The 24833-nt window shown below is 37.9% G+C and overlaps 1 protein-coding gene across 5 annotated transcripts in view; it reads right to left on the bottom strand.

Annotated features, from left to right (window-relative positions):
* Robo2 (roundabout guidance receptor 2) overlaps nucleotides 1-22994 on the bottom strand; it is a 506393-nt gene extending 483399 nt beyond the window's left edge. For 2 of the 5 annotated variants that reach the window (XM_052158222.1, XM_052158224.1), the window contains exon 1: nucleotides 21927-22990. In XM_052158222.1, coding sequence (XP_052014182.1) covers nucleotides 21927-21987 — 61 coding nt within the window. In that variant the 5' untranslated portion in view covers nucleotides 21988-22990. Of the gene's footprint in view, nucleotides 1-21926 lie in introns of all 5 variants that reach the window. The other 3 variants (XM_052158220.1, XM_052158221.1, XM_052158223.1) reach the window with 3 other exon arrangements.
* Between the last annotated feature and the right edge of the window lie 1839 nt (nucleotides 22995-24833).

Here is a 24833-nt window from a genome sequence, read left to right as displayed (position 1 = left end):
AGCTACTTTGCAAGCACCTATCATGTTCAATGCAAAGGAGGCATACAGTTCTGGGGAGATTCAAGTTTTCATGGTTTCAATTGACAGGACTACCAGTCCCTCCATAACCCATGAGCATGAAGATGTCAAAATCATTGGAAAATAGTTCCTATGAATACAAGATAATTAATAAGAAATGCATTTTATTAGAGAAAGCAGTTCATGCTGGCTTTCTTCTCAAGAGAAAATCAAAACAGTACAGTAAGAAAGCACACTATTATTATTTTTATTAATTATTATTATTATTATTATCATTATTACTCACACCTTTTAACTCACACCTTTGTTTGTCCCAATTTTTTAGCTTCTAACAAACTCCTAAACTTTTTGCCTTAGAATAAAAATGACTTTTATTACATTTAGAACATTACTAGTCTTCTGTTTTTACTTGTAGCTAAATAAAAGTAACTTAAAATTTAAATTTTAAAATGGTTTGCTAATAACTTTTTGTATACTTAAATTTGACCTAAAAATTCAAATACATTTCTAGCTCTTACTTTTCCTTTTTGAAAAATTACATGCAATATAACAATATATTCTGTTTTTAAGTTCATTTTTAAAATAAAGGTAACTATGGCAACAATATAACTAAATGAAAATAGTGGTTGTAGTCAATTTCTTTTAACAAAAACAATGTGAGAGTATTCCTTTTTTCTGCACGTTTGTAATTTCACATGAAGAGAACACTCCTTTCCACCTAGTCAAATACATTGGCAAGACAATAGATTGTGAGTATTCCCAAAAGAGAAATAGACATTTTCACTTAATTTAAATGGCGTTTTTATGAATAGTACAAAAGACATATAGTATGTATTAATGTAGTACAATGTGTTGTTTTGACTTATATACACACTGAGTACAGAACAATTAGGTATCACATCAAAATTGTATAATATCTTTATGCTGAGAAAATTTAAAATTTCCTGTCATAGACAAATATTTTTTAATATACAAGGCTAAGAGATAGTCCTACCAAAATAAACAAATAAACAAAAAAGCATTTGAGTACATACAGAGGAAGCAATGAAAGTTTGCATTTTTAATTTGTACTCATTATGGATAAAATTTAGCAACAGGGGTGAATCCTTCTCTCTCAGTCTAGAATTGTCTGAGGCAAAGGAAGTTGAGGCCAAGGAGTGCTGAATTAAGGATGTCGTTTTAATGTAATTCAATGGATATTTACTATGCATATTTCTTTATGTATGTTCCTTGGCTGCTCACTACAAGCAATAACAAGTAAGGAGCTAGCAGCTCCTGGCATGAAGGAATTTAGTGTGATTCATAAGGTGTGTCCATAAATCACCAACGTCACTGAGAGTTTTCATCTAGTGGTGAGTAAGAGAGAATTATGGGAGTCAACAAACCGAAGAGAACCTCTGGAGCTTGGACTACCTTTCCTATATTACAGTAACTATTGAAACTTTTTTTGGGATGGTTTTCCTCTTTATCTCTTAATTCAACCCTTTATCCAACCACTTCCATCCAATCCCTTTACAGCCCAGTTTAGTGATCTGATATCTAGACTGCTCTCTCAGGCATTAAGTCCATCCCTTCCCATTCCATGCCTTGCCATCTCTTCTTACCACCTCCCTTTAGCACTTCTCTTCCTTTGTATTGCTGAGGATAGAACCCGTGGTATGGGCTACATAAGCTGGAACTCTCCAGTGAACTGGGTCCATAGCCCCATGTAATTTTTTAAAATAGAATTTGTTTGGAGATGCAACATTATACCACTTGCCCCTTCTCTTTGGTTGCTCCAAACACTCCCAAATTCATAACCTCTTTTCACTAATGTTGTTACATATATATCTTTTCTAATACATAAATATATAGATCTACAACCTGCTCACACTGTTCAAGGCTACCTGTGAAGGTTTTCAGTACTCATCATTTGGTATTGAAGAAACAAGTGCTGTGCTCCTCCCTGGGGAGGACTATTTGTCCCTCTCTCTCATCATTCTATAACTGCCTATGGTTTTATGGCTAAAAGTGGAGCCTATCTTCCCTGTCCTCATTAGCATGTCTCCTTGTGTCATCCTTATTAAGGTCACATTTAAAGAACCATGTTGAGGAGAGTTAATACGCATAGTTTCTGATATTCCTATGAGTCACAGTCTCAAAGAAATGTCTTGTTCCTTTGGCTTCTACAATCCTTTGCCACTAATTCCCACTCTACTTATGAAATGGGCCTTTGGTACAGGAGTTGTTGTAAACATGCATCATTTGGGACTGGTCTCCACATCTCTGTGTTTTGATTGGTGGTATTTTTCAGTTTTTGTTCATGTTGCAAAGAGAAATTCTACCTTCTGATATAAGGATTAAGGTTAAGTGATGATCATTGCTGTGTCATTGCTTTAACTTGGTAGGAAGTATCTTCTTCTCCATGTCTTCCTTACACCCAGAAATATTTCCAGATGTACCTAATGGAGCCAACATAAGCTTGCCAATTGCTCCTGATTGACAGAATTCAGAACTATATGTGGCGAAATTCCCTGAGAAGCACAACTACACCACAATATCTTGCTGCTATCATTAGAAGAACGCTGGGAAGGGAGACCTGGGAATCTGGTCCCTCCACTCCAGTCTCTTCCATTTCCCAGTTACATGAGGCTTCCTCTGCAGGTGTTAGGTCCTCCCATCCTAGCCTCTTGTGGACTTTACTTCTGCTTGCTCTTCCCTGCCTAGCTCCCCTCATCTCATCCCTGCAGGTTGAAGATTTGCGCCCTTCCCTATGAAGCTTCCAGGACTCAAATATCAAGTTTTGTAGCATCATTTGCAGTCCTATATATTCCCTTTATCACACTTAGCATCAAGTTCAGGTCAAACCTTTTGAACATGTATTATGTATGTCTTCCACCAAATCAAAAACTCATGGAAGTTTTGGAAGTATACACCACAGGAGAGATGTTCAATAGACACATGGGTCAGTGTGTAAATGAGATTTTATGTTACCATCAACATTAATTAGAACATACATAAATACAGAAAGAATAAAAAGTGTACATTCAAAAAGCAACTTCCCTTCATTGTGGTGCACCAGATGTTCCAAATTTTCAGTTGTCTTCTCTTTGTGCTGGAAATTCTGAGTCCTCAACAAGTCTTACAAACAGTTAGAAACTAATGCTTAGGCATAGTATGTAAAAACATTTACACGCTGTTTCAGGTGCCACTCAATGACAATAACAATTCTATTGTGCCCACTAGTTGGCACTTTGAGGTAAACAAACATGAGGGCGCTGTAATTTTAACAAAAGTCTATGTGACTTGCCTCAAGGCAAATGAAAAATAATCTTTGACAATCAAATTTAAAATAGCTAAACTCAGTGCTTTTATTCACATATTCTCTTCAGATGATATGTTAAATGATAGTAATAGTCTTTAAATGTCCTTCATATACCAATTATTCCAAAGATCTTTTAAGCAACAAATAATAAATGAAAAAAATCTTATTCTCCTTTTTGATAGTAAATATTATCTACATACTCACCACAATATAATCCAACCACAGGCTTTTTAAAAATGCACTACAGAATATGAAAATGAAACTTCCAAAGCATTTGAACTTGACTATTTTATATTAGCTCATATGTATATACACAAAAAATAGATATCTGTGTCTCCTACATGTACTCAAGTCCATATATGTTGTGTAGATGCACATGTATAATCCTTACCTTCAATATGTTAGTTGAATAACAATTATTCCCTTGAAAACTGAAAGATCTATAGGGGAGTTCTTGAACAAATGGACAAAAAAAAAAAGATGACTTCATCAAAGAATGTCTCTAAGCTACATTGGGGGAAAATGCTGGGGACCACATGCTGGTACCTCAGCTGTGGTGTTACCCTCCTTCACTCCTGTTCTCCAGACTTTGTCTTGTTGGAACTTGCCTAAACTGAGTGTGGTTTCACAAGCTCCTACTAGAATATGCTAGGCCTTTCTGATGATTTAGTTTTCCACAGAAGAAAGCATTTCCCCTTGTGTGACATAATATCTAAAAAATGTGTTTCAAAGGTCCTATTATGAGTAACTTCCAGTTATTTGTAGGGAGAGCTCAACATCTCTACCTTTTGTAATTTATATTTCACAACTACTTAGAAAGTTGGTTCCTACCTAATAGATATTATTTATGTTAACTATCCAAACTAGAGTGGGAAAATAAGAAAAACTACTGCAGTTATATAAAGAAATAGAAATAAAGTGATAGGCATTCATTGTAATAAAGTCAACTAAATGATTTTAATTAGATCCATGGAATTTTATATATATATGCAACTATATAAAAATGAAACTATATATAAAATGCAACTATATATATATAATTTTATATATATATATAAAAATGCAACTCTCTCTCTCTCTCTCTATATATATATATATATAGTTGCATTTTTATCATGCACAGTTCCATCTAATTCAATTTATATGAGGCTGCATCCATACATTTTTGTTAAATAAGTTTACATACACATTTTTCTTATGATAAATACAAATATAGATATAGCTATTTCTCAAACTCCCTGTAGCTATCACAAGGAATTAATACTGAAAGTAGTCAGAAATGCTATAACAAGATATGGTATCATGTCATTGGAGAAAGAAAGACTTTGTCCTCCACATTTCTTTTGTATGACCCATAATTCTATTTAAGATTCACTGCAAGATATTGATAGCTCAAATCACTTATACACCTATCAGCAAAGCTGTCCTGACTGAGTTTTCAACCCTTTATGAGGATGAATGTTCCTTTATCAATTCCATTCAATGAGTAACATGATGCTCACACAAGGAAAATGAGCATTTATACATAAATTGCTAACACCTTGACTATATTTTTCCAATATGTGTATGATCTTGGTTACAGAAAAAAACACTAAAGGCATCAGGATTTAATGTTAGTAGGAATATGCAGCCAACGTTGAATTAAAGGAGAAAAACCCAAAATTTAAGCTATCGGTGTAGGTCAGTTATCACACATGTGAATCAAGGCCATTCCTTTTGTATCTAGTATTTCTTTTCAGATTTTTGTAAGACTGGGCATCAATCCCATGGCCTTGTGCATGCTAGTTGAGGGTCATATCTATACACTACAAACCCAGTCAGTATCTAATATTTCTAATGATAAATTTCTTCCTCATTTGTTTCTATAAATACAAACTTAATATGTATAGAACTAGTTCTTGGCAAATCTAATTTCATTGTTAATCACACACTGGTGTGATTTGCATATTTCCAAAGACTTTAGTCTTTGGAATCATTGAATATACTAAAATGTTTGAGTGCTTCCTATGTTGTTGTCTCACAACAAACTGATAATTCCAAATTAATGAACTTGTTTTTAGCTTGTTTTGTTTCCATATCACTGATGCCAGGCCCATTCTTATCCACCATCACCATCACCACCATCACCACCATCACCATCATCACCATCATCATCATCATCTCTCTTTCTCTTCCCCACCCCTCCCTTCCTCTTTGCCTCATCCCTCTCATCTTCCATCCTTCTCTCTCTCCTACATGATCTCTCTCTTTTTTTCTCTCCTACTCCCTGTATCTTCACCCCTTCTTCCTTTTTCTCTCAGTTCCTATGTTTCCTTTATCTTCACTCATATCCGCTGTGGGGTTTTGAATGATAATGGCCTCCATGGGCTCATATATTTGAATCCTTGGTCTCTAGTTGTTGGAATGACTGTTGAAAAAAAGTGTGGCCTGGGAAGATGTGCAGTGTTGGAAGAGTTGTGTGACTACGGAAGGGCTTTATTTCCCTCATGACAGGTTCCTTTCTTCTTATTGTTCTTGTTTGTTTGTTTACTTGCTTGCATTTGTCATCCATGAGTGAATCTTCCCAAGGATATCACTGATACATTTCAATAATTCTCTTCTCTGCCAAATCTCAACTACAAACAGAATGTGATTCATGTCTTAACTATCTTTTTTAGGCTATCTCCAGAAACAGACCAATGGTGACAGTCTGAGCCGTCCTTTCTTTCTAAACACGTGACTTAAACCATGTGTCAAATTCAGCTTTCTCACAAGGTCCTGGACAGCCTTTCAGATTCTCAGTGAACTCTTCAAAGTCTTATTTGTGGTGGTCATTGAGTACAGCAATCTAGTTTAGTCAGCCTAGGATCTACAGATCTCAATCAATGGAATAAAATAGGAGTAAACTAAGATCTGCTAAAAGGATGGAGGAAATGGGGAAGGTGGTGAAGGAAGCTTCCCACAGTTGTGTCACTTACTTCATTCACTCTAGAACATTTGTCTCTATTTCGTTTAATGGAAAGACTTAAGAGTATATAATCAAATACACAATTCAATTTTACTGACCTATCCATGAGATAATAATTCATTTTTTCTACTTAGATGCTTTACAAAATGCCACATAAAAGATTCCCAAGCAAGGAGCAGTGAGTGGCTCTGAACAATCATGTAGACATGAACACAAATCCAGAAGATGCTGACAGAAAAAAATAATGGAATCAGAAAGATTGTTGGAGGCTTGATGGTTACCAGTCCAGCTACAAGCACATTTTACACCTTGCCTCAAATGCATAGGGTAAAGAAAGATAAAGAACAACTAATATTTCCTTCTAGCCCCTGGCCTCTGGCTTCTGTAAGCATGCACACAGGCACATAGGCAAACACGTACACACACACACACACACACACACACACACACACACACACGCCCCATACAAGATACTTTGAAATACCCAAAATAAAATAATCAAATATTAACCTTAGCTCTGTGTAAGTGAAATTTCTTATTGCTTTCTTGATTGCCAATTTGGATGTATTTGGATGATTTCATTGATGCACACTTTCTCTCCAAAAATGCAGAGTTGAATAGTATGACAGAGAAGTAGGTTTGAGTGTGTCATAGAGAGATATTCCATTCCGGCTTCATGGAGAAATTCCAGTGTGGATCTATTGTACTACTTTGTTTTTACTGACCACTAGAAGCACCTGGAGACCAGCCTTAAAAGCCACAGAGAGTTGCCGAGGGTTAGCGGTCAGTACTAGATTATTTCTGGTCTCTCAGTTACCAGCAGTGTTATAAAACAATAACCAAAGTTCAGAGACCAGGTGTATGTCATACCTTTTGGATATCTTCAAATGTTTCAAAGCAAGAGAGGCTATTTTACAATTGCCATAGGGCAATAGTCTGCCTGGAACTATTCATTTAAGATAAGGGGACCAGAAGGGAAATAGAATAAAAAGGGACTCTAACCTAGGTAGCTCTTCTGAGGTATTATTTTCAACACATTTGCCATTTTGCAGTTCTCTGTGGAACAAGCTCTCAAGTCTTGCACATTCTCTTAAACTATAGAGCCCCAAAGGGGTCATGTTCATCTACTCAGAGCTCATTAATGTGGAAGGCACTAAAAGGATTATGTTCTGGATTCGGCTCAACTAGTTCATCTAATTACAGTTCTCATTCCTATATAGAGGGAGCCCACGATACTTCATGACTTCTCCTCCAATAATAAAATCTCACACTAGGCAACACCTAGAGTCTGAGCTAGCAATAACTGACATGAAAGTTCATTCGTCCAAGAACATCTCATTACTTCGAAGGATCTTGATAATATCATCCTCAAGAGTCGCTAGTGAAATATTTCAAATACTGTTACATTGTTGCTCCTTCGTGCATGTTAGTTAATATTATTCATCTGACATGGCAAGGTCATGCAGAAACTATCTCTGCTTTCAGCTGGCACATCTCTTTATTAAGGGCCTTTCTCAGTAACTTGCATTCCTAATCTGACAAAACCTGACTCAGGTTCTTTCTGTGGAAAACAAATCAAAGAAGAATTTCCACTGCATTCAAGCCATGTTATCTGATGCAACACTCCAGAAATGGCCACTACCACACCGTGGCTTGTACACTGGGACCCGGCAGCTGACTACTTACATTTCTCTGTGACTTTTCTATACTTTCCCCCCTGGACCCATTCTCCCTCTACTTGGATGTCTAGATTTCTGATTGCCTCCCTGAAGAACTAGTTTACATTTATGTACTAAATAAAGCTTTGGTTATCACTCTAAAAGGAGTCTTTTCTTTCCTGTTAACATTTTATTAAGTCCTTAAGCATGGTTTCTGGGATGGAGGGTGGGAGGTCACAATGGTTTTCTAATGCAGAGGAATAGAATTTCTCCATTGCTCTGTTCCTATATCACTAATAAAGATGTTAAGTCAGACCTTGCTCAAAGCTGATCTCTAGATATCACTCATCAAATCATTACGTTTTTCCTCTCTGATTGCCCTTGGGTATTGCTACCTCTTAACAAGATATTTCACCTCTACGGAGTGAAAAACAGGCTCTAAGAAGGAACACAAGGGTGTTTTAAATGTTGCTTGTTCTCACTGTTAGATGAAAGCAAGGATTACTGAATGGAGAAATGAACAGAATGATGAGAAAAGGTGGCCTGCTTCGAAGATAAAAATGATGGGTAAGGGAAACATGTTCAAGTATCACAGAAGTCTGGGCTCATGTCTTTCTTTCTTTTAACAGTTGACTAATATCAAGCTGAAAGGCACCAGGGAAATCACCAAATCACATGCCCTGAGTGTTGCTCACAGGCTTACCAAACCAGGGCAGCTTTGTAGTCAGTTGATTATCAATAGTATTAATCCTTAGTTTTTATCTGAACTATGCTGTATATGCTATGTAATAAAAAAAAATCTAAAAGGACATGATGAGAATTATAAAGGTCTTCTCTAGTTACACCAAACTCTCCCATATTTAAATTATTTGCATATACTATACATAAATACATCCAAGTAACAACTAGGAAAACCTCAACAAGTCCTTTAAATCCAAGTGCTCCGGGGTAAGTCACACCTGCCGCCCATAACACTCCCTCATTACATGCTTCTCTGAACTCTCCAGAGCATTGTAATTAGTTTCTTTATCAAACAAACTGAACTGCTATTTGGATATTGTGCAGCAGACCTGCCTAAACACCACAGCAGAGAAGAGACCAAGAGCCGGCTTTTCACTCCAGTGTCATGACAAACATTGCCAAGATGCGGGATAGGCTGACTAAACATTTTTATAGTCCTTCTGGGGATATTTGGACTGTTTTATTTCATTTGACGGTCGTCACAATTAACAGTTCATAAAACACTAAGCTTTGAAAAAGACTATCACAGGTATTGGACATTTAGCCACTTAGTAGTCAAAAGCATGGACAAATGTAGAAAATCTAATTTGCAAAATGGTCAAAGTAGTATGAAGACCTTTCTCTCTTGCCTTTCCCCCCATTAAAAGCAGAAGGTATTAATCACTCCATCTCAATGGCGGCTGACTGAAGCTATTCACCGAGGAGAGCATTCTTGCTCATGTGGCCCCATGAATAACTCCCAAGGCTTTTATTATGGCTCTGAGTGGACTCTTAACAGCACAGCCACCCTTTAGTGGCTCTCATCCCCTCAGGCACCAGAAGGATTAAGGATAATGGCTGAAAGAAAGCATCATTGGTAAAAACAAAAGTTTTCACAGGAAAAAGAGAAAAGAAAAAATGGGACCAAAGTGGACACATTGGAGACAAGTCATGATTCATGGCCTCTGTTGTGTTCTGCCTTTTTCGCTCACTCAATGCACTCTTTAGTTTTACTGATGGATACGAAGCAAGCAACCCAGTGCACTTCTCCTAGCAACCGATATCAGCCAGAGAAGAAGGCATGTCCTCTGCTCTAAGAGAAAAACAGAAGAATTTGGCTTCGTACAAAGCAGACACATGTTCCTTTGCATTTGATCCCAAATTGATTATCAAGAAGGATTCAGCAAATGCTAAATAATTTTGTTTTATGTGGATGTGAACAATTCCATGAACTAAATATCAGCTGGTCTACTTGAGATGTAGCTGGCTTTCAAATGCTAGGCCAGTCAATGGATTCAAAGGCTCAGTTTTGATTTCTCAGTGCACCCTCTTGGTGACCTCTTATAGATCAAAATCTCTATCCTCCCAGGAATATATGTGTGCACTTCTTGGATCATTGAAAAAGCAAAAAAATATGCATACATTTCTGGAGGAATCCCTGACTATAAACCTTAGAGTTGAATCCTGCCAGCAATAAGCCTAAAAAAGCATTTATTTGGCTTTCTTATTCATGTGCTATGTTCAGTTCCTGGATAAAGGATTAAAAAAATTGCTAAGAAAAGTTGGGCTACCTTGGAATTTAAATTCAACATAAGAAGGCACATTACTGAGGCCAACAACAGCTAGAAATATGCAAAAACTTTAAAAAATAACATTCATGGATGTGAGAACCTCACAAAAAGTACAAGAAGACATCTGAGCTTGGAAAGTTTTCTTCTGAAAATGTAACTGTGCTGTCAAATTTTAAAAGCATTGTAGGCCTTGCTTTTATTTCCACTTTATACCCATGTATCTAGACAGTCCAAAGGAAAAACCACTATATTTGCTGTCAAAGAATTTCCCATATGTTATAAATATATTATTTCTCATATTACTGCCATACATTAAAATTTGAGATCACTCAAGTTTTCAAATCACAATGATGAAAGTGAAACATAAGAGTATACCTTGTTTTAAAGTCACAATGTCACCAAACACAATGACCATGCTTTGGAAAGAAGAGACCAAAAGACCACTTCAATGTTTGGAAGTGTAGGGTCCAGGCACAACCTGAATGTTTTTGTATTGCTGTTTTTTTCAAACTGAAATTAAGATTGTAAAGAAAAAAATATGCACACTGCACACAGTGCCACATTCCTTTACTCTTAGCACTCAGCAGGCAGAAGCAGGCAGATTTTTGTGAATTTGTTGCTGTACTGAACTTTATAAGGGGCTTCACACATTCTTCAATAGTGAGACCCTGTGTCTAAAAAGTCATGATAAGAACAAAATTGTAGTGACAAAGACCATTTTGTTACTGACAAAGAAATTTTCAATTTGGGGAATGGGAGGAGGGAAGAGGGCTTATGGGACTCGTGGGGGGAGGGCCGGGGAAGGGAAATAATTTGGAATGTAAGCAAAGAATATAGAAAATAATTTAGAAAAAAGAAAAGAAAGTTGATTAGTATTGTATCACCAGCACAGTCTGCCTGCTTTCAATTCTTCCTTCCTCTCTTTGCTTTGACAGACAAGAGTTTCTAAACCAAGTTGGCCCAACTGTCCCATGTATTGGAAAGAGGATAACCTTGAAAGTCTGACAGGCTTCTCTCTCCCTCCTCCACCAGTATGTGCCATCACACACAGTTCATACTGGAAATTAAACCCAGGACTCTATGTATGCTATGCAAGTATTCTACCTACAGGTATTCCCAGTGATGGCATTGTTTTGTATGGGGTTACATTCTACCTAGACATGCTTGTATGCCCAAGCACTCTGGAGGCTGAAGCAGGAGGATCACCTTGAACTGAAGACATGTCTGGGCCATATATTTAGGCCTAGGCTGATTGAACAAAACCATGAAGCCCTGTTCCAAAAGAAAAGGAGAAATTTGATTGATATTTTTCTCTTTTGTATTCAGTTTATGGGGAAGAGAAGGGGGCTTACAGGACTTTCGGGGAGTGGGGGCTAGAAAAGGGGAAATCATTTGTAATGTAAATAAATTATATCGAATAAAAAAATTAAAAAAAAGAATGAGAAAGATAAAATAGCATTGGGTTAATAAACATATGTATTGCTGAGATGTATGTGAATGTTTAGACACAGAGGTTATTGTATGCAACTGCGGAACAGTGAAACGTCTTCTCTAATTGAGTGGACCAACAATGCACATGGCTTTCAGTAACTGCGACACTGTTATTTGGCAACACACAAGCATTCCTTTTAAAGTTCTCAAGCCTCATACAGAAGGCTTGCTGCTAAATTCATCTTAAATTCCCCTTAATTTAGTGTAATTTTGAAAATTACATTCTAATTTTCACACATCTCAACAAATTATTTTAAGAATATTTTACCTATTGCTAGTACTTGGGAACCTTAACCTCTGACCTTGGCTTTTAAACATTTACACATTAAAAAAAAATTAATGATATCTCTGATTCCAAAGACCTCCCTTTTCCATGGTGCATATGGACATGTTAATTAGTTCTAGTTCATGCCAGAAGTTTTGGACAAATCCCTTCAATTCCAGGATGTTTATAACTTGGTGGTTGCTGTTTGGATTTAAATGTAGTGTAATGGAATACTTGAGTTATGTCCCATGATCATTAGCTAATTTCTAAAGAGCTTGTGACCAAAAACAAGGGAACGAGATCACACACCAATCCTAGCCACAGACATTTAAATATGGCCCCTAAAGCCACAGTGCTGCACAGGATTCCAGTTCTCAAGGTCAGGAGCTCACATTGTTTTTCTTAGTAGATCCACTTATTATTTACAAAGGAAGCCTACTGCAAAGCCAGTTATTAATAGTGAGAGAAAGGGAGAAAAACCACAGACTTGCAATATTTGCCCATTTTACACTTCATCAATGTATCACTCCTTCCAAAGGAAATACAGGCAAAGAACACATGCAGTTTGCTCAACAGAATGTAATTGTTTTACATGGATGGTAAGGTTATGAATATTTATAATTGTCTAGTCTAAATTTTTTTTAAAACCATTAAGTTATATTCAACCAAAAGTACATAAAAGAATCTAAGATGAAGGAGGCCTTGCAGACTGGACAGTCAGTGCTTTTGGTTTTGGGGGTATTTGGTTTTGCTTTTTGTTTGTTTTGTAACTATCCAGACAATTAATAATAGAAAAGATATGTGATTTAGAAAAATAATAGAAAGTCAGTGTTACTCTTGAGCATATGTAAAAGCTATATTTATTTGGAACTCAATAATTTTGTCTTACACAAACATTTTCTTTACAGCACTTATTTAAAAACCAAAAACAGTAGGCAAAATGTTAAAAATATAACTGTAAAATGTAAACTCGCATGAAACAAACTACAGTATTATATCATCATATAATGTTGATTAACAAATGTGGCTGTTTGCAGAAGGCCTTTCTTATTTATCCCTTTCTGTCCTAACAAACACTATTCACTTGGGAATGCTAAATATTCTGTGATCAGCATATAATGTAATGGAAAACATGTCATAGCATGCCTGTCACAGTTACATAGGTGTGGTCACAGATGAGTCGATTAAATCGAAAACAATTTTTTTATTGGCTACCTGAAGACTCATGTTAAGAAAAATCTTACAAAATGTATCGTGAATGGGTGTCCCCAGTGACAGCCAAAGCTAACGTTTCATAGACAAAATTCCTTTCTAGTTATTCCCTTGTTTAAACAAGTCATAGATTGTAAATTCTGTGTAAATTCTGTGATTTTCATCTTACAACTTCTCTTCAATCACCAGGTAAAGTTTTTAACATCCGGTTAACTGAAATGAACTTGCCACTTAGCAGAGATTTAAAGAATATGAAATGCAAAACATTAACAGAATCTAAGAGAGAAAACTCTAGTATTGATTTAGTAGGTCCTTGTGTTTCTCAAAGAGCCCTGTGAGTTTGCTTGTCTATAAATCAGCACCCCATAAGTATGTATTGAATCAAATGATAGCCACAATATTGCCAAGCTAATTCTTTTATAATCAGAAAACACCTGGTCAAAGTCATCTTGGTCTCTAAGATTTGATTTGATTTCCACATGATAGCGTGGAGTCCAACTAATTACATACATTTTCTTAGCTTTGGGTCTCCAGGTGTCCAAGAGGAAATGTAATATAATGTAATATATTTCCAAATGATTCTTCTCCTTCGATTCTATCCTTCTATGATCTATATTTTTTATCTTTAAATCTGCTAAGTACCAAGATCACTTGTGTTCACTGAATGTGGAAAACTTCACAGGGTAATTGGAGGCCATGTAAAAGAACAAAAGTACAGGTATAATTCTAAATAATGACTACTGGAAATTTGCGACATATTATTACAATATGAAATTGTTTCATTTCAAATCTTCAAATGGAGTCTGCATTGATCATAGATTTACTTCATTGGAAAAATATGTTTAGTTCATGTATTACTGGTGAAAATTTTTTAAAAAACTGATATTATAATTGTTCAAAAAGGTTAAATGTAGAATTATTATATGACCAAGAAACCTCACACATGGTTAAATAAAAGCATAGTCATGTTCAAAACTCAATGCACATTATACAACCCTAATATCCTTCAAATCTCACTCTATCTCCAATGAGACAGAACATTGAGTAACAAGAATGGAGTTCTAATAGGAGATACAATATAGATTGCTTTTGAAAGTATTGTGCTAGATAAAGAAATTAGTCATAAAATACTGTGTGTGTGTGTGTGTGTGTGTGTGTGCACTCGTGTGGTATCGAAATGACTGAAATTCTTTATCCTGTCTCTTAATTACAGGTGTGTACCACTAGCTCCAGTCCAAAATATATTTAAGATGACTACTTAGTGTAAAAGTAGATAAGCAATTTATTAGAAACAAAATGGAGACAAATTATTTTCCATATTAGAAGGAGGGCAGTATTTAGGGAAGAAGGCAGAGGAGTCACATCTAGGGTAAAATTTATGTTAAAATTACATTGTAGTGGGATTGTCAAACTCTGTACTTTTACCTGACATCACCAAACCTTATGCTTTAAAGAAAATTTTAGTAGCATATGGAAGTTCATCTCTGTAAGACTAATTACCAAACATATAGACAGGCCAAAGTCAGAGAGTATGTATTTTTTTTTACTTCATTTGAAATTTGTAAATAAAATTTCCAGTTAAGACTTCTGTGAGATATTTTCTTAAATCTAGCCTGAGTATCAAGATGTATCGAAAGTTAATGACAAGAAAGGAAAGTATTGTTCCCACAGTTGTCAGGTGAACTACACGTACCAACTCTCTATATCTGTCCCACCTTGAAATGTGTGTATGAACATCCATACGCACAAATTCACACATAATAAATAAAAGTAACTTTAAAAATTACATTAGTATTTAAAGCAGATTCTACTAATTATGTCCCCAATCAAAGCTCAGTTTAGCATCTATTATTAATAGGCCCTTGATCAAGTCACCTGTATGTAGGGGAGGATAATTTGCATCTGGGTGACAGATATTACTTTTTAGCTTCCTTTAATAATCTTATAATTATTGCAGAATTACATATTTGGGGACTAATTTTAGAACATATTTATTTGGTTCTACTTCCAAATTCAAGAAATCATTTGTATTTGTTGGAAACATTGTATAGAAATTGAACTATGTACTTAATAGCCAGAAAAGTCTCAATACTTGAACTGAATTGAGTTCACATTAAGTCAGTGTTCCTGGAAAAGGTGGGTTTGTTACAGCATATCAGAATAATTTAAAGAACTTTGTTGTCAAAAATACATACAACACTCAGAGCTATGCTAAACTATTATAGCAGTGTTCATGTGGGAGCAGAGAAAAGATGCTTGTGATAGTCATTGTAGAAAGTACTCTTTGCTTAATACAAAGAAGGTATACTAGAGCAACTGGCCAAATATGTATTTCTTGCCAAGGAGAAAGCATAACACTGAGTCAGCAGAAATCATATAACTTCTTTATAACTGCATATTTAATAACTTTCTCAGTCAGTTTCTATACACAGTGCATACACATGCATACTCTCTCTATGTCTCTCAAACACATACGCAAATACACACAACACAAATACACACACACCATATTTTAAGTATTTCCTGTGTTGGCCCTAGTTACGAAACTCAACATCACAAAAACACTCTGTAAGCACATTTTCATTTATTCAACAAATATTTGACTATGTACTGTGTGTCCGCCAGTGCTCTGGGCTTAGGAGGAACACTCATAAACCTGACAGTCAAAGCTAAGTTCCTGGCATATGTGCTTAGTGCAGGTGTCTGGTGACAAACAAACCTATGTCTGGCTACACTTATTGACTGGTGGCAAAGCGAGTTAGTGTCTCCTCTTTCTGCATGACTTTCTTACAGAGGCACTAGCTCCTGGCTTTTTCCAAACTGTCTTCAAAAATGGTTATTAGAAGGAAGATCCTAGGCTTTAGAAAATGCATGTGGTCGCCTATGAGGCTATAAGGTAAATGTGTTCAGTGTCCCATATAATGAAGACAGTATTACCACTTAGGAAAGGATTACATAAGCTATCCTATTAGCCATTTTAAAATGTTCAGATCACAAGCTGAGAGATCTTCACAGTAAGACTAAGCCACTGCTTTTCCATCTTCCTGGTCTCCTTCTCTAGCTAGGCAACAAGAAAACTTGAAATCACCTAAGTACCTGTGGCCAGACTAACAAAGTTCATTACCTGTGACTAGAGGACCTCACAGGTTTTGACTGATCTCCTAGAAGTGTAGCATCCTTAATTTTAAGTGTAGACATGCTAATAGGCTTATCCCTTTATATTTTTTAAAATGTAGACAATCACACAGGCACATGCATACCCCTCACACCCTCACATATGTACCCACACATCCTTTTCTAACTGTTCTAACTAGAGGTGTGTAATATACAATATATATTTAAAACAGACCAAGGTGGCATATAAATAGTACTTCAAAAGAAGCAGTTTTAGAAAGGTTAACCAACAGCTACAACGTAAACTTCTAAAACATCCTCCAAGGGCTCAAAACATTGTACTCTCAGGATCAGGTGGGAACCTCTGGAGTTGGGGATGTGAGCAGACTGGATGATTTTTTTGTGTGTGTGATCTTGCAGTGGGACCTCAGGAACTTCGCTTTCTTATCTTTTACTTCCTACTCGTGACAACAGCAGGGTTGTCCTTCCACTTGGTGCTAACACCAAGTTATTCGTTCTTCCACACCCAGACTTCCAGGGCCTACTACTGTCACGAACTGAGACTGCCCAAAGGCTAAGCCCCCAAATGTACATTTTCTCTTTATATCTTGATTATATCAGGAATCTATTATAGTAAATGAAAGGTTTTTGTTTGTTTGCTTTGTTTTCATACATCAATGTTTCTAAAAAAGATGATATTAGAATTCAATTCCAATATTAATAAATAATTGAGAAACTTTACCAATGCTAAGATCTGGCTTAAGGCATTTTCAGTAAAGATCATACGCGAAGGCCTAGAGGCAGCTAAATGACATCCCCCATGGCTCTACATGTATATTCTAGTGAAATCGTCTGAGTCATTGAAGTCAATAGGCAGAAGAAAGTCAGTACTTGCAGAGTCTTGTGTATATTGTAGTCAATAGGCAGAAGAAAGTCTGTACTCGCAGAGTCTTGCGTATATTGTTCAAGGCTTTGTGGAAGCCATGAGGAAAGAGTTACAGAAGAACACACCTTTCATTTACAGATGTAGTAAAGGTCCTTTCTACTGACTAAAGTGTGGAGAACCAGGAAGGGGAAAAGGTAGGGGTGTTTACCAAGCCTCATAGCTTATAGTACATATTCATAAACTAGAATCAGTAATTCTAGAATTTCGGCAGAATTTGACAGTCCTTAAAAAATAATTTTAGCTCAGAATGTGTTTTAAATTATTCACAAGATGGTGGACGAGAAAAATATGATAAAATCAAGCTAAGTTCCAAATGTTCCACAAAGAGCTAGGTATGAGGCGCGAGAACAGGTCAAGATGATTCATTGTTTTGGATCATCAAAAAACGGGAATAATGAAGCTATTTACTGAGATGCAAATGACTGCAAAATAAACATGCTCTATCTTGGGCTTGAATTTGCTATAGTGTCATTAGGTATTCAGCTAAGATGCCACCTAGTCAGAGGGACCTGGCAAGGAGATATGCAGGGTATAGACGCATTATGGAGAATCCAACTTTTCTGTGGAATGATTAGGCCATTTTAGGGACATCAGCATACATATGGATGAGATGTGTAAACCAAAGCTAAAACAAACAAGTATTAGTTTAACATCCTTAGCTGCAAATCTGACCAATTACTATTCTATAAATACACACAATCTCCCTCCCTCTTCAAATGTCTCTCTAATTTCTTTTACAATGTCCACAATAAAAAGAAGAAAAGAAAGAAAGAAAGGGGGAGAGAAGGGGAATAGGAAGAAAGAGAAAGAAGGAAACAGAAGAAAAGTCAGAATAAAAGTAAGGGGCCAGAAAGATGGCTCAGTGGTTAAGAGCACTGACTGCTCTTCCAGAAGACTGGAGTTCTATTCCCAGCAACCACATGGTGGCTCACAACCATATGTAATGGGATCCGATGCCCTCTTCTGGTGTGTCCTCTTCGAGGGCAGCTACAGTGTACTCATACACATAAAAGATAAAATAGACAGACAGACAGACAGAAAGAAAGAAAGAAAGAAAGAAAGAAAGAAAGAAAGAAAGAAAGAAAGAAAGAAAGAAAGAAAGAAAGGAATAAAGGTAAGATAATCCCCTCCTGCATTTTTTAACATTATTCAGGAAGTAAATTGCACATTGGAAATAAAGCTATCTTTTGTTTCAAGGACATCATATACATACGTATACATATATGTATACATAAATATGTATGTATGTATATATATATTATATATATATATATATTTAGGGGTAGGTGTGAGCCTATCTCCCATTATACACATATCAATGTATATGCTATTTCTTGCTTATCCATATTTTTACTTTCAAAGATTCAAAGATGCTATTTTTAAAAGCTGGCCAGAAGTAAAATGACAAGAATTTTTGTTTTCTCTCTCTCTCTCTCTCTCTCTCTCTCTTTCTGTGTGTGTGTGTGTGTGTGTGTGTGTGTGTGTTTGCATGATCATGATTTTTTACTTTGAGATTTTCTAGTTTAAGGTTCTAAGTAATCCTTTTGGTTTATGGTCCACATGTTGCAGAGCATCAAAGGTTATCCAAACAAAGCGAATTCAAATGTGATATTACTGCTCAGCTACAGGAACACATTTCAGGTTACTTATATGCAATTCAAGTTCTTAAATGGGCTACATATGGCTACGATAATGAGCCCATTACTGAAAGGAGCACTTTAGCAAAATGTCTAAACCTATATGAGATTATGCGTCTGCTCTGTGCATACACATTATCTTTATCTCCCCAAATAACACATGTGTCATTTCCATGTAGTAATAGGTAAGGAGTAAAGAAGAGAAAACCATTATCACTGTGAAAACACCTTTTAGAAGTATTGTAAAATTATCAAATTGATATATGGAATGGGATTATAATTTAAAATCTTGCAATCATTTAAATTGTATCCCTTTAACTGATTGAAACCACTGTTATTTAAAAGTGAAATCTTCTAAACAAAGCCTAAATTCATTATACATTCTATATTACATGGAGCAAATGCTTAACATAGCTATTTATCTGTTTCAAAAAAATATCTTTACATCAAACATATTTTTTTTAAGTTCTTCATCAGTTCTCAACTAACTCAGTATTTATTCTTCATGGCTTGCTATAGGGAAAGATTCTGAAAACTCATAAATAATATTAGCACAAATTTTCTATGAGGAGGCAAAACTCTAACATTTTTTCATGCACCATAAAAATGCACATATAAATAACCCACCAAGCAAATTTTAATGCAAATCTATGTATCATTTGTCACTGAATAAAATTAATTTCTATGTTGAGCACAAGGATAGTCAGTATATCTTTGGAATGGTACAAGCTTCTCTAAATTTGAAATTCATGTGGAAAATAAGCCCACAGCTCTGAGGAGGACAATAAGTAAATAAATATCACAGGAATCCAGGATGAGCACAGAGAGGAGAGGAGAGGTCCTATACACCAGTCTCCTTATTGGCTATGTGAATGCAGGGTCCCAAGCCTTGCAACAGCCTAGATGGCAGTATTGTCCACATCCCAAATTTTCAACCATCCCCATGGAAGAGCTGTCACCCTTCTGAAGTACCCAAAGACAATCCAATGTCAAAAGGATGGCTGTGTGCAAATTCAGCTAAGAATGTCTATAACAGCGTTGATTCTGACCCAGCAGATTCTAAACACAAACTAGTTATCCACGTATGAAATTTAACATATGTGTCTCTTCAGTCTTTTCAGTCTTAACTCTTACCTGTAGGCATTTTTGTTTTTCATTTTATTAATATTGAACTTCCATGCAGATGATCCCAAATTTATTTTTTGGCTTTAATTTATAATGGGTAATCAGAACAAAGGTTCCAGACATGTCTTTAGAGAGGGGAAATAGGAGGAAGGGAATAAAGAAGAAGGGGGAGAGGAGGAAAAGGAAAGGGAGGGCATGCAAGAGAATGATGGAAAGAAGAGAGAGAAGGATAAAACAGATGGGGGAGTAGAGGGGGTCAAGGAGAGAGGAGGGAGAAAAGAAAGATAGAAATACTGTAACTGCTGCTGCTCTACCACACTGATTAACTGCATTTGTTTCATACATATCCAAACATCTTAGTACATTAATTACATTCTGTAACTCATCTTTTCAGATTCCCTCTGTCACTTCCATGAAGCAATTTAATTGTCTTCTTCCCCCAAGACTCTGCTGTTAAAAATGGTGATAATTCTATGTCCAATATATAATTTTTAAACGCATTGCTATGGAAAAGTCTTACTTCAGCAATCAAACATATTTGGAATATATAAACCTTTGTGTTAGGATGATATTCAGGTAGTGTAAAAGTAAAGCCGTTAGAAATGAAATAGTTATGGATATAATGATAGAAATCACCACAATGTCCACTGAAGTGACCAAATCCTCAGCTTCTACTACTTCCCAGGGAGAGAAACATTGTGCACACAGGCACCGCTCCTGGATCCCTATCACTTCAGGGAGCAAATGAACTCATGTACTCCACTGCTGAAAACAGCCACTTGGCAGTAGGTACACTAATCTTCTGCACTGCCTTGTGTTTATAGCTAGCCTTCCTTTTGAGTCTGATACTCCGGCTCTGTATAGCAGCTGCCAGAACCACAGTTGGCTCCTACAGATGGGCAGGAATAGGCAATGTCCCAAGTAATGAATTCAAAGGAAAGTTTATGTAGCAACATGTTATCGCGATTTCTTAAATATTTGGATTAATATGCTGTAGATTCTTTATAAGCATGAGAAATGAAAGTTATTACCATGCTCAGAGTATGGTGGCTTAGTCCACTCTTCATAAACACTTGTCATTGATATTTAAAAAAAAAAAAAAAAACGATGTCCCTAGAAAGCTAACATCAAATATGCTTTATTTTTAAAGAAGAAACCCATAGTATATTTATAATTATTACTACTTCTCAGTCAGCTACAAAAAGGATTGGGTAATGAACTCACAAGAACCTGATATTCAGTGAGGCTATCCCAGGAAACTAACTCTGAACAAAAGACAGGAAAAGCAGAGGTTGAAAACTGCTTGGCGGAGTGGCACAGCCTAGCAGGAGATACCTACAGCACCTGTTCCGAGTCTCCATTGTGTTTGCCCACTGGGGACCCAGCTGAAGGCTCCCAGCTTGCAGCCAGCCCAGAATGGGTACTGACTCCTTCCTGGAGCCTCGCCCAGTCTCACTTGTGACAGTTTTCTCTCTGTGATCTAAATCCTTCATTCTGATTTCGCGCTGGGATAGCATTCATTGACACACAGGTGACACACTTTGAACCTTGAGATACCCGGTATCAAATCCTCCTCATTGTATGCACCTTCAAGGATCAGCCACTATAGTTCTTCCGTAGAATGCCTAAGCCAAAGTTTAGATACCAGAACAAATACCAAAGTGTGAGTAGCCACACCATTCTGAGTTCTTTCTTAGCATTGTTTTTCAGTTGTTACTCTTCTAAGCTGGGAGCCCATCACTTATTGTAAAACTCCTCAATTAATCAATCACAATAACAATAGGTGACTATCTCACCTAGAAACAAAAGGCATAGAACCTCTGCCTGTGAGGAACTTGCCAAAGCGCACTACCAACTACACTGTCATTCTCTTTAGAAGGTACGGCAATCTCATGAAGAAAGGGGTGTTTTAACTCACCATCAATCCGAATGCAGAGAAATCCAGAGAGCAATAGTAGTGTAAACATCAGAGGATTCATTTTGACATATGAAAAAGGATCCAGATTGTGTAAGAAACCAATCCCAGAGAGCAGAAGTACAAAAATAAGTATCAAAAGAAGAGGTAGGTCCGAAGTTTAGACTTTTCCTAGAGACTAATTAAGGTCAAGAAGAGCAAAATGGCCACATCGGAAGCTGTTGGTGAAGAGGTCTGACACGGGACATGTTAGGTGGCATCCGAATGAACCCAAGGGACTCCAGAGCTGCTGTACTTCCACAGGCTGGCTTCCTAAATTCCCACAAATTCAGCCCAGCTGGCGGGACTATTCACGTGCGTCTAGCCCTGTTTCCTTAGACTCCATTGCAATCCAAACACAACTTCTTTCTTCGGAAGTCAAGAAGATGGTGGGGGGGACAAAAAAGACCTAATTCCTAGAAAGTGTTCCACAAACTTGCCAACACGCTGCGGAACAACCATTGACCTGCCCACCGGGTTTTCTCTCCCCTTGGTCTCCTCCGTAGCAGCAACACTTCGCGGAGTAGTTTTGTTTTGTGTTGTTCTGTTCTCACTTAACTTCCATCCTAAGGATGTGTCAAAGCAGCACTTTGTGAGCCGGCCCTCTCCTCCGCAGCCTGGTCGCCTCCCTCGGAGTCTCTGCTTTCCAAAAGGAAGGAAAGGGGGAAAGCAGAAAGGCTTGGGTGGAGAATGGGAACTCCTACGTGGTGAGGGAGCGAGGAGGAGGGCGAGGAGAAGAAGCAAGCGAAGAGGGAGGGGCTGAGCTGAGGCCGCGGCCACCCCGGAGGGGCCGCCCCGGAGAGATCTAGCGTCCAGCTGCTGTGGGCGAGCGCAGCTCGATCCAGGAGCTCCGGACCTGGGAGCCCTGAGGATGCTCGCGCGTGGTCCAGCTTCCAGGAGCAGTCCTGCCTCCAGCCCCTTTCGGGACAGTCACTGCTTCTGCGGCAGAGCCTGCGCTGCGACCGCCTCCTACAGCAGCTGCCGGGGGCTGGAAGGACTTGGAGGAGGGAAGGCAAGGAAGCGGGAGAGAGGGGAGGAAAGAACTGCTCCCAGTATATCCCCGGGAGGGGTTGGAGGATGGAGGGGTGTACCCGGATCTCCTCCTCCACCCTATCACCCTTCCGTGCAGGGGACGACAGCCCGCACCAGGGTCCTCGGAGCAAGGGTAACCGGGCAAGCGATGAGTCTTAGGGGGGACGGAAATGAACCAATGTGGAGCCGCTGCGGGCTCGCTAGGACTGCGATTAGCCATCAACTCTTTCCCATTCTGGGAGCCTCCTGGGCGTCCCCCTCCCGCCCTCCTCCGGAGGGGTGAGGTGGGCTTCCAGCCTCCTGTTCTTCACGCGGCCCGTTTAATGGGCAGGTAATTTTCTCGGTGAGTGATTTCATGGAAGCCCTTCCTAATTATTCATCGCTCCGTCTGCCGGAGCTGCACAGAGCTTTCTCTAGGAAAAGAAAAAATAAAAGATGATCTTCCAAGACCCGGGCATAGCCTGTTAAAATCACACACACACACACACACACACACACACACACACACACACACACACACACACACTTGCCCTTTTACCAGAAAGAAACTGACCAACAGGGAAGGAGGACGGCAAAAGGGATGAAGTACCTATTAGAGCAGAAATGTTTTGTGTACATACATCCTACGTGGTTGTAAGTGAACACCCCCCCCACACACACACACAACCAACTGTGGGTGTAAGAGAGGGGGATATCTCTAACCTCTTCCGGATTGCTTTAGCCAAGATCTATGGCTAACTACGGAATCCCCAAGAGAAACTAAGGGAAGGATTGGCATCCGGCTAATGCTGCTCAGTTGCCTTCTGACCTCTCACCGCTCACTGACCATAATTTGGGACCTTGTGATAAAAGAGTCCTGCAGAAGACTCTGGGAATGTTGGAGGTCGAGGATCAAAAGACTTGGAGGAAGTGGTTTTCTTGAGCCTTCGCTCTTTTTAGGACCTCTAAAAGGAAATTCGGGAAGCAGCCTCTGATTTAGGAATGCTGATAACCCAACTAGGCTAACAGGCTCGAGAGGAATTTCAGCCCAAACATGATAAAGGGGAATACATTCCAAGCAAAAAACTCCCGAATGCATGCTATTAGGGCTGGAGACAGTTACGGAAGGCCGCTTTAAATCAGACGCCTGCCACTGTCTAAGGTGCCCTGACATGGCCGTTGTGGTCGGACCCACATGTGATCAAAAGCTTTGCTTGGTAGCTGTTTGATGCTTGTTCAGGTGATTATAAAAGCGCCTGACAGGAACTCACGCAGGTCCCTGAGCAAAGCCAGCCTCTGCTTGCTCGGCGGGGCTTTAGTTCCCCCTACTGGAAAATATTAGGAAAGAAACTACATTTGAGGACATTTGAGGAGCCTTTTGTTTGGTGGGATGCCTTTTGGTGCCTCCTTTGAATTTAGATCTCCTTTGCTTATAACAAGAAATGGAGTGTTTTCCCTCAAAGCCATTTAAGCAAGCAATTAGGAGAGTTCTCTTAGCATTCCAGCAGGCTTGTTGATGATGACAATAAAACTGTCGTCGGTCAAAGGACTGAACTAAGCCGCACTTCTCATGAGGCATCCAAAGTCAGTTTTGCAGTTTTGAAGTATAATCTTTCACCATAAATAAAAAAAAGAAAGCACATTTTTTTTTTTTTACTTTACGGCTAAATATTGTACTTCAAAACTGCTAAATTCCTCAAGTATTGGCTCTGAATTAGCATCATTTCAAAAAAGAAAAAAATTATTAACGGAAAACAAGTTTATTTGTTGCAATTCAGCATCACCTCAAGACAGGAGTTCTGTGTTTAATTACATTATGAAAAGAGAAAATTGCAAAAATTTCCTGGATTAACATGTTAC

This window comes from Apodemus sylvaticus, chromosome 15, assembly GCF_947179515.1.
Source record: "Apodemus sylvaticus chromosome 15, mApoSyl1.1, whole genome shotgun sequence".
Taxonomy (NCBI): Eukaryota; Metazoa; Chordata; class Mammalia; order Rodentia; family Muridae; genus Apodemus; species Apodemus sylvaticus.
This window is presented reverse-complemented; position numbering and strand designations above follow the sequence as displayed.